The sequence below is a fragment of the Rhododendron vialii genome, chromosome 10a (genome assembly GCF_030253575.1).
Source record: "Rhododendron vialii isolate Sample 1 chromosome 10a, ASM3025357v1".
NCBI lineage: Eukaryota > Viridiplantae > Streptophyta > Magnoliopsida > Ericales > Ericaceae > Rhododendron > Rhododendron vialii.
Window position 1 is genome coordinate 37,008,267 of NC_080566.1, and position 11,055 is coordinate 37,019,321.

The 11,055-nt window shown below is 37.6% G+C and overlaps 1 protein-coding gene across 4 annotated transcripts; it reads right to left on the bottom strand.

Annotated features, from left to right (window-relative positions):
• Positions 1 to 5,616: 5,616 nt before the first annotated feature.
• Positions 5,617 to 10,265, bottom strand: LOC131304215 (inactive serine/threonine-protein kinase/endoribonuclease IRE1-like). Of its 4 annotated transcripts, none has more exons than XR_009192330.1 (3): positions 7,364 to 8,068; positions 7,185 to 7,252; positions 5,618 to 6,942 (listed from the first exon to the last, which is right to left on the bottom strand). XR_009192330.1 is itself a non-coding variant. In XM_058331365.1 (3 exons), the coding sequence occupies exons 1-3, from the start codon at positions 10,215 to 10,217 to the stop codon at positions 6,757 to 6,759; spliced, it is 393 nt and encodes a 130-aa protein (XP_058187348.1). In that variant the 5' UTR covers positions 10,218 to 10,265; the 3' UTR covers positions 5,621 to 6,756. The 4 variants fall into 4 exon arrangements, 1 of the variants encoding a protein (XP_058187348.1); XM_058331365.1 differs by lacking the exons at positions 7,185 to 7,252; positions 7,364 to 8,068 and adding exons at positions 9,976 to 10,146; positions 10,182 to 10,265 and having other exon boundaries at positions 5,621 to 6,942; XR_009192328.1 differs by adding an exon at positions 8,637 to 8,711 and having other exon boundaries at positions 5,624 to 7,252; positions 7,364 to 7,520.
• Between the last annotated feature and the right edge of the window lie 790 nt (positions 10,266 to 11,055).

Here is an 11,055-nt window from a genome sequence, read left to right on the forward strand (position 1 = left end):
TCTTTGTTGGGGAGAATACCTGCTGCAGAAGCATTGATGAATAATTTTTAGTTGGTGGGAATAGGGTTTTTATTTTTATTTTTATAGATCAACGGGGTTAGTGATGTGTTAGTATGTTAGTTCACAGGAGGTTCATAGACTATCCATAACCTTGAACCCCAAACTGCCTCTCACGAGTAGGGGTGTAAACAAGCCAAGACGAACAGAGCTTCGGCGAGCTCGAGCTCGGCTTGTTAAGTAAACGAGCCGAGCTTAGTCATTTACTAAATGAGCCTCTTTAATCAAGTCGAGCCTCCTTTAACAAGATTTGCTCCATGAATCCTACGGCTCTCCCTCTCAAACAATATTAATTGCACAATTGCAACTAATTAGATCTCACATTGCGCTGTGCCAATGTTGCTCTCTCTCTCTCTCTCTCTCTCTCTCTACAAACAAACCTACGATTGTGCAAAAATGTGTCCCGCCGTGCCTTTAGACTTTGTTTAGAATGCATTGAAAGCACGGGCATCTACTAGTGAACTAACAATTAAGAACGGAGGAAGTAGTACACATAAACTAGTGGGTGTATTTTATTACGGAAATGCTAATCATCATCCGAAAGGGATGAATTGTTTCAATATCTGTTCAAAATTTTGTATGACAAAACTCAATCTGCAGATAGAAACATGCATTAAAACACACAGAATTGCTGAGATTAAATTTTAATCAGACAAAGGGAGACTCAAAATTTTTGGTAATTTTTAAGAATATTTTGTCCTTCTCGAATTCGCAACTACGTCATTAATGAATTTTTATTCAAATTTATGCTTATATTTTAATTTGTCCAATTATGTGTTTCATACAAAATAAAAGATTTATTCAGATTTGTATAAGGGCCGGAAATGGCCTTACTAGTTAGATTGAGTTCTTAACCTAATTGAAACTTTCAAACGTTAAGTACCGAGCGTCCCAATTCTAGTTTTTAGAGTACGTAAAACGGAAGTCCCAATTCAAATAAAAAATACAAAAACAGAAGAAAAAAAAATTCTTCGAAGAGGCATCCTTGAAGCTAGGTTATCTGATCGATATAGACAACACGAGAATTCTAGCATCTGTAATCTCTAGGTTGGAACAACATGCAAGGAATTCGAACCGTTTATTTTACCTTCTTTGCTCATTAAATCTGTTCCAACATCATCTAAGCCGTTGAATTTTCTTGAAGACGAAAAGTTATTTTTTGTGTACACGACAAATTCGATGATCCTAACAACAGAACGACTCATGTCATTTCTTTTGGCTCGAAATAGGGTCTACATGAGGCGCACGCAGAACCAGAATTGCTGCACCCAGTCACAGCAGCTCCGATCCTTGAACTAAAACTTTTGAATGAGAGATCACACTCCTTGTGAATAAATTGTGTTTGAATATGTAATGTTTGTCTCTGTAGAGTGATGTATCTATGACCAGATTCATGCATGAAGAAAATCAACGATAACAAAAGGAAAGAAGTATAAGAAAAAAGAAGAAGAAAACAATAAGAATGTATTCTTTAAGAGAATCTCCAATATTTTGCTTCAAATTTGGAGAAGTTAAAATCTTTTGAAGGCCGATCTGGCAATTTAACGCCTTCAAATTTGACACCCATAACATTCTTTCTCCTATCATGGTGTCAAATTTGTGCTCAAAATCTGAAAAAACAAAACGCCACTTTTTGTAACCCGAAAAAGGTCACTTTGTCGTTTGGCGCGCACTTGATGCCAATTCTGAAGATCCACGTAGGATTTGACTTTCATTTGAAGGTAAGATTGGAGAGACTTACTTGTGATGTCAATTATGACAAGTGGAGCTCCACGTATGATTTGACTTTAATTTGAAGAGTTGGTTAACAGTCGAAGGTTCTATTGTAGCTCCAAATTAAAACATAATTGAATCTTAAAATCTCAAATTTTTACATTTATTACCACTGCGGGAGCTAGATGCTCTTTGCTCATCAAATTTGAGATGGGTAATCAAATTTGAGATGCTCTTTGCCTAAGTGAGTTGGTAGGTGAAGTTACCATCTTGCCCTCCCTAAAAAAAAATCAACCATTACTGCTTGCAGCCCAATTCCAAAAGAACAATTGCACTTGCATGAAGCAGTCACTTTGAATTTTTCTTTTACTATTTAGGTTAATGGATAATTACCAAACTCTAACGTCTCTAATTTTTCTATTTAATGGGTCCCCCTCATCTGGTTGATGACTCCCTCCTCCTTTTGACAACACAAAGCATATTAAAGTTCTGCTGGTTTCGGTTAGAAAGTCTTTTTTGAGAAATATACTTTGTCATAGAAAATTTATTTTATCAAGAATAATTTCTTTTTTTTTTTAGGAAACTGTTTCGGCTCCGAAGTGACTCAAAGGATTGAGCGGGCGTGCCAGGACTGAGCGAGCGTGCCAGGACTTGTCGCGTCCAACGTAAAGGACTGAGTGCCCCTTTTCTGACTTCTTAACCGTGAGGGCGATAGTGCTGCAACCTAAGGGTTGGATTGCAGTGAAGGTCCGTCCGTGGTTTTGCCTCTACGAGCGAGGACTTAATAATTTCCTAACCGTGTAGGAAAAGAAGTAACAACGTAGAATAACTTTATTATATCGTAATAATAAAGTTGGGGATACAAGAGAGATATGAATAACTTTGTTATGTCGTAATAACAAAATTGGGGTACAAGAGAGATAGAAAATGAGGGAGAAATGAGATAATTGTTTCGCTAGGAAGGCTTTGGTTTTAAGCGTTGAGCTTGATTGGTGCGTGAACCATTTTTTCTTCTTGTCTTTTAATATTTATAGGCCAAGCATCTCCACGGTTCTGCATGCAAGAGGCTTTGTTGGCTTCATCTCATGGCTGTCATATGTCCCTTATAACTTCCACTTCATGGGATCATGGGGTCATGGGTAGTTAATAGAGAATTATCCATGTGTTTACTCTTATTCATGGCGGTTACAAAGATAGTGGGCCACCTCCATTTGCTATTTCCGTGGGTTATCAAAAGGGTAACGGGCCATTTCACAATCAAATGGCCATGTGGCAATTATTCCCATCAACCAATTCCCTCATTTCATGGGATAGTTCCAGAGAGTTACGAGGGTAATGGACCACGTGTCTCTCCCTTTTTACGGACCTGAGGGAATTAATGAGGGAATTAAGAGCCATTTACCTTCAAAATGGCCAGTAAACATACCAATCTCATGGGCCCACTTTCAAATAATTATTTCTAACTATGGGCCTTTGAATTTTGGTAGACCATTAAGCCCAGTATACTCTTAGCCCATGATTGGATCAGATTAAAATTGACTGGGCCTAATTAGTTTTGTCTTGGCCCATTAATTTTAATCCAATGCCTCTCTATTTTTTGGTCCAATTTAATTAAAAGACAATTAAATGGCCCTCCAACGTACGCGGGGTGGGTGTAAACAGAAACAGAAACATATATTTATGACCAAGCAATACAAAGGACCCAAAAGGTCCGAAAAACAAAGAAAAACACAAACAAGAAGAAGAATGACGAGATAGAGGCTATAGCAGTGGTGGTGGTGGACGGTGGTTGTAGTTGAGTGGTAGCGGTGGTAGTGGTGTATTAATCCAAAAATAGTTTCCACCATCAAAATTGAAAAATAATTTTTTGCCAAGATGGATCAGCTCATTCTTCATTGATAAATGAGGATATTTACGATTTTCGTTGAACATCACCTATTCGAATACTCATTACTTTTCCGGTCATATTATATTTTAGGATTAAAAAAATAAAGCAATTCGATGCATAATTTTGAAATTTGTTTAGCTTTAATTCAAATGTCAATTAGCTGGAGAGAGAAAATGTGCCAATGTGCTCTAAATATTAAATCGAAAGGTAACACAATTATTTGTCATTATGAACTATGAATATGAGACGGAGGGAGTACTGAGTAAAGTCGACCAAATGTTATCTTGCGATTTAATCTAGCAATATAAAGGTGAAAAAAATACAACGGACGTGTTTGTGATAGCTGTGAATACAGATTTTAGATTTTAGATTCAAATTCTGCTGCAGTTTTTAGATTCTGAATTTTAGCAGAAGTTGAGAAACTTGGAAGTTGCAGTTGCGAGATTAGAGAATTTCATTCATTCTTTTAGAATTTGTATTGCAGAATCCCAAAAACTACCAAAACTCAGCTTTGAAATTTAAAGAACTAGCAAAAACCAGTGCAATGCATGTGCTATGCACTAAACGAATTTGTGTATGTGCGATAAATATAAATTCATGAAGCACATATATTTGTCTTATCTAATCATCAAAAACATACAAAATATTCACCACAACATGATAATTATCATAAATGATTAATGGAATAATTTTTTGTATTTAATCATCAAAACATACAAAATATAGTTTTTTCTTGACAAACAGTTTACCAATTGTGCGGCAATAAATTTTTCCTGACCTCTGTTTTTTCTTTCTTTTTGGAGTCACGGCTCTAGCAATTAAGTCATTGGGCAAGTTATTCCCCTCATCGTCCACACTAAAGTTGTCGTTGCGGTTGAGTTTTCTTCAGTTGTGGACAAGGAGCATCATGCAGAAGGTTTATATAGCGACGACGGAGCGACTAGCAATTAAGTCATTGGGCAAGTTATTCCCCTCATCGTCCACACTAAAGTTGTCGTTGCGGTTGAGTTTTCTTCAGTTGTGGACAAGGAGCATCATGCAGAAGGTTTATATAGCGACGACGGAGCGACTGAGGAGGTAGAGGGACCCTTCGATGCGCCGGACGAAAGGAAGACCGAAGACACATACGCATACGGCGGCGATGATGATGCCATTGAAGGTTTGGGGTTTGGGTGAGAGAGGAGGGTGGGGTTAGGATTTGGCGAGGACTTTTGGGAGGGTGTGGGAGGAGAAACTCGCTTCTTTTGAGAATGTTATATTTTGTGTAGTAGTTATGAACATGTGTATATAATAGAGAGAGAGAGAGAGAGAGAGAGAGATGGGTGTGTGGACCGAGGAGTGGAGGATTTCGATTCTTGAAGAACAGAAGAGAGGGATAGGGTCAACTTTCCTGGGGAAGGCCTCTTCTTGATGTGTTGTTTCCTCTGGAGATCGTGGTTAAAATATTGGTTGTTCATGTGCCTAGGCAGAGGAGAGAGGATGAATGTTTTTGGGAATTGTCTAGGGATGGTCATTTTACGGACAAATCGGGGTATTTCTTGGCTCACTCAAATCAATGGTGTAACCAGGAATATGCATTAATGGGGGCACTTACTCATATCCGGGTGATTGCAAGGATAGACGAATAAATTGCAAGAGTATTCACATTGTAATAAGCAAATTGGTATGGATAAGCAAATTTAACAACAATGCTAAAAAAACACCTCACATTGTAATAATCAAAGTTATAAGTCTTTTAGCAAATAACCAAATTCCACTCATTCCATAACTAAACTTAACAACTTTTACCAATAACCAAAACTCAATAATCAAACCCAATAACCAAATTCAAAACTAAAAAAATAAAAAAACACCCCCACATTAAAATCGTCTCGTCGAGAAGAATAATTTAGTGTGGTCGGGTGCGTGATTAGAACTCGTTTGTAATTGGACATAGGTGCATTGCGTATTGTGGGGGTTTTTTTCTAGGGATGCAAAAATAACCAATGTGGAGGTAAAGTTTGTTAAGTTTGATTATGCATTAAATGGATAATCAAATACTGACGTGGCATATTTTGGTTATTGATTTTGATTATTCCCATTGCGGATGCTCTAAGTATCTATCTTTTGTATTAACGACAAGATCGCTTATCAACTTTCATATGCTTTCAGTAATTTAGAGCAGGTGAAATTTGGAGTGGGCAAATACTTGTACAATAATTTATAAAAATGCACACATTCTTTCTTTTTATAGTCATTCACCTCCTCAATGAACGGCTAGGTTCCAACAAAACCGGCCATCGCCGAATTAGCAGTGCTGTCCATTTAGAGGGCATTAATCGCGTTCTTGATTTCAACAGCCGGGGTACTTGCTTGGAAGGCAAAGCAAGAGTAGCCCACAATTTGTTGAGCTATACCCTTTCATACATGTGTTTTATTGATCGCCGAACTCGCGCAGCCGCTGCCAATATCAACGCGCCATTTACATCAGCACCTTCTATCTCAACAACTGCTCAGACTAGACGATACTGAGCATGCTCCCCTGTCACAATAGCCTGGCAATCCGGCGAAGTACCCGTTGCTGAAGGTGTTGCACTTCCTCGTATTCGTGCGAGAAATGTGTCAGGACGACAGGTGCAACAGCCTATTGAAGAGGTGTCCACAAGTCGCTCTTCCTCCAGAGGGTATTCTCCATCTCCCCCTTCTCAAACCGAAGAGATGAGCAGAAGAGTAAACCATAAGTCTATGTACCCTGAAAATTAATCCGAATGTGAAATTAATGGTTGAGATTCACTTTGATGTGTGGGACCCAAATCCAAGTGAATCTTAACCAATAATTTCTCTTTCGGGGTCATTTTTGGGGTACCTAGCATTGCTGGAGAGTAACGCACAATCCTTTCCCTCCATTTATGTGGAGTAAAATCATTAACCAGAAAGATACCAGTATCCTGCATTTTCTGTCCTTTTTTCTCTCATCTACAAAGGAAAACGAAACTTTCTTTTTATCAAATTCTGGTCTGTAAATGTTAATCACATTAATAGACAACTTCAGTTATAATCTAGTTACGGCCATATTTACATTTGCACACAAGTTAGAAGTGAAGTTGATCGCATATCCATCAATTAGTGGGACGCAAGACCGTTAATTTTGCAATCTCATGTACCTCACTACCTTTGAAGTACTTGCTAAATGCTTCTTCCCCTCTACAGTACTTATGCAGGACTTTGTAGACTTCCATCAATAATTTCGGAAACCAACTCCTAAAATAGCCATCAAATCCTTCAGGTATCGGTCCTACAATTTCCTGAAATGAACACCAGTAATCAAACTAGTATCACCTACAATATTGGAATGCCGATACTGATCCTCGAAATCTTAAAAGAAGGTACTTGGGTACCAATAACAATTTGGTACAAGAAGCTTACAAAGCAGAACAAATTCTATGTATGCAGTAGTCAAAGTTTGAAAGGGAACTCAATTTGTCAAATATTTGAACATATTTAAGTGTATAAATTCAATTTCCAAGTGTTGGCATGAGAAATGAACCTGAATTTCAAGAGGAAGATCTAAGAAATGATTCTGCTTGTTCCGGATGAGTCGCAGTAAGTCATGAACTATCACGACCCAAATCCAGCGGATTTAAATGTCATGACCAGCTAGTGAGTCTGTCTTACCAAAGGCCTCTATTGCTCTTTTTTTTTTTTTTTAAATAGAAATAGACTTACCATTTGCAGAAGCAATATTTAAAAATAAAAGTCACTAGATTTTCTTTTTAATAACGGAGACATGAGCTACATTTTTCCATTTCCCTTCCACTACATGACCGCGACGTAAGCTTAATGTTATAGTTACTCGGCCTGTCCTTCTACTATTTCTGATTACCTGAAAAGAAAGATTTCAACAAACATAAGCCACTGCTTGTGTGAGATTATGAATTATCAGAGTTACATGAGCTATCATGGAATTTTTAAAATCCTTTTTATCAGAGAAAAGCAGAAATCATAACTTCAGTTTTTCATAGCTTGAACTGTAATCAATACCTTAACTTCAGCTTTTTATGGCTTGAACTGTAATCAAAACAATTCTGTGTATACATAACATAACATAATAATAAGATATCATCCAACGATTACCGCCGGTACTGAGGGGGCGACCCCCAACACGCATAACATGAATTGATCAATTCAATTGGACACCCGTCTGTGCCCCTTTCCATTCCGCCCTTATAACACAGTTCCGACTACTATATTTAACGTCCCCTAGATTCAGGGACATCGTTTGGATGTATCGATAATACTTTTTTCATGAACTGTTCAAAACATCATAATTCCATGGTATGTTTGCTACAAAAGAACTTTATTGTTAAATAACCATAATTTAGTAAGCCAAAAACATAAACTTTACAAAAATTCATGTAACAGGGATAATTCATAACTCTAATGCGGGAGGAGGTGTATTTTGGAAGACTCTCCTTTACTCTTATTGATACCATTCGCTAATTAAGCAGATTAGAAGCTAATCCTAATTTGAACAAATTAAAAAAAATACCAATTGGCGAGTATAGTGGCAGTAGGCTTTGTATCCCTTTTTATCCCACCATTTTTTTTTTTTTTACTTCCGTAACATTACCACAAGCCTAAACAATATTACATATGTCCAAAAAATGTTCGAATGGTTACCATGAAACGAGCCTAAGATTCGAGTTCGAGCTCGATCTGACTACAAAGCAAGTTAAGCCGAGCCACAAGTTGTGCGAGAGGTTCGGTTCATTTTCCGCCCAAAAGTCAAACCCAAAAATAAATTATAAATGGTCAATTAGCAAACCTATGGATCGATTCGTCCCGGAATTGGGCTAATTCTAAGAAATCATTTATTGAAGGCCATTCTTTCTTCTCTTTTACTATGAGTCTAAATAGGAAATTAGTATATAGATTAAGTGCAAGTGTGTATGTGTAAACGGCAGTGGTGTGAGGAAAATAAATAAATGTGAGAGTTTACCTTCTATTCCCCTCTTCTTGATCTTCCCTTGTTTCTCACTTCCGCTCTCTCTTTCTCTCTCTACTGGTTGGTGTTATCTGTGTTGTACGTGGAGGAAGAGGGGAATGCCTATTTATAGAAGGCTTGATCATGTCTAAAGAATATCTAGAATAATCTAGGATTATCTAATAAAATTTGATAAAATCTAAATAGAATCTAAGGCTCTGTTTGGAATTTTCGGAAAAGAAAAGAAAGGAAAGGAAAAGAAAAAGGGAGGAAAATGAGAGGAAAATAGGAGAGAAAATATACTATTCATTGAACTTAAAACTTTTATTTTATTCTCTCTTTCTCTCTCAACCAAACAATGGAAAAGAAAAATTTTTAATTTTCTTTTCCTTTTCATAAGTTCCAAACATAGCCTAAGTGTATCTTTCAAAATCTAGAATATTCTTTAGGGATTTCTATCCGATTCGTCCAATAATAAGACGCCGACTCTTTTCCGGATTATTCTGTTTGAACCTCACGGTTCTCCACCTCGCATAAATTCGTGCATTATTCTCGTGTCGCAATGATCTTAACATGGTGGGGCAATATCGGCAGAGCTTAATAAAAATTTACACAAACAAAAAAATACTCTAATTTTTTTTGTAGATGTTACGTCACAGCTAGTATATTTTCTAAATCGTAACGGCAAGCGACCACTAAATGTTATACTGCTTATTATTAGCATTATATATATACACACACATACATATATCAGTCCGAATCTCCTAAGGGATCAGTAAAAAACTGCTCGGGTCAAGTCCTCATTTTTTTTGCTGATACACACACACTCGGGATCCAATGAGGGATCCCGCACGGCTTTACCGTGTGGGACTCCCCTTTCCCGATCAAATTGCAACGATCCGAGCCGCTCAAAGTGTGCAGAACGTGATTTTAAGGGTACTCGCGAGAAATCAGCAAAAAAAATGATCGGGAAGAGCTTGATCTGAGCAGTTTTTTACTGAAGCGTTCAATAAAAAACTGTTCGGATCAAGCCCTTCCCGATTATTTTTTTTGCTGATTTCTCGCGGATACGCTTAAAATCACGTTCTGATCACTTTGAGCGGCTCGGATCGTCGCAATTCGATCGGGAAAGAGGAGTCCCGCACGGTAAGGCCGTGCAGGATCCCTTAGGAGATCCAGACCGTGTATATATATATATATATATATATATATATATATATATATATATTGTCTCCTTATTTATTTTTAAAAGTCAGAGTGTTACACGAAGACTGTCATAGCTATACCGCCTGTGGTTTTCGATGTCATCAAGCAATGCTGGTAATAATATCTTTTTGTCCCATTTTAATAGTACCATCTTTTTGTCTCGTTTAGATGATGGTTTTGTGCCTAAAACCAGGGGAGCTATGCTCTGTAATGCTTGTAAAATAGCAGATCCCCTGCCTTTCCGTTCTACTCTATCGCTCGCATCACGAAGAAACGATAATCTTTTATCAGAATCCCAAAACTTAGGATGAATAAGCACCTCCGATGATGATCAAAAAAAAAAAAAAAAAGCACCTCCGATGCCTTCGGCCAGCAAAAAATTAGACTCATAAAATGTGTTTTAAAAAAATGAACTCAAAGAAAAAGAACGAGGAATCCTGCGAAAGCAAAGAAGATCCGCTGCAATAGCCTATGTAGTACCGACACAACACGGACACAATATCAACACTCCGACACGCCAATGTTAAAAAATTTCTAACAAAAAGCATTTCATCCTCTATGTGTCTTTGTCATCAATAAACTATCATATGGTACACAAAGAAGAAAGACTTTTCTAAATTTTAGCAAGAGTCTTAACCATTTTGTTTAACACCCCGACATGTCTTGCGAATGTCCCAAGAGTGTCCTAAGCATTGAGAAAAAGTAGGACACTTCGGAATAAGTGTCAGACACGTGTCCGGAGAGTGTCGGTGTCCAAGAAGCATCCGACACCGATACATGAGCTCCGACGAAGTGTGCGTGCTACATAGGCAGTAGCTAGCTAATAACCAAGTTGGAACGTGCCTTACTTCTCACTTAAGGTTACTGTACTATAATCTGTTGATTGGGTAAAAAAAACTTTTACAAATTCTAAAATGGAAATGTAATGGTCTTTTAAGCTTGCAAACTCCATGAAACAACTTAGACAGTGTTTAGTTGTCTTTTTTAATCGTTTTAGGCTAAAACACAAAAGCTTATCATTCTATCTTAGAACGGTAGTTGCTATGGCTCTTTGGTACCTCCTGAGATCTGCCGTGAGTCGGGAGTCCCTATGATCACTCTTAGGAGAGGCTTGCCATGCCCGGTTGCCCCCCCTCCAGCCTTTTTGCTTAACCAAAAAAAAAAAAATTTGTTTTAATTGAAGGAAATTGATATTCACACTCCATTTTTTTGTTATTCGCATTCCTTT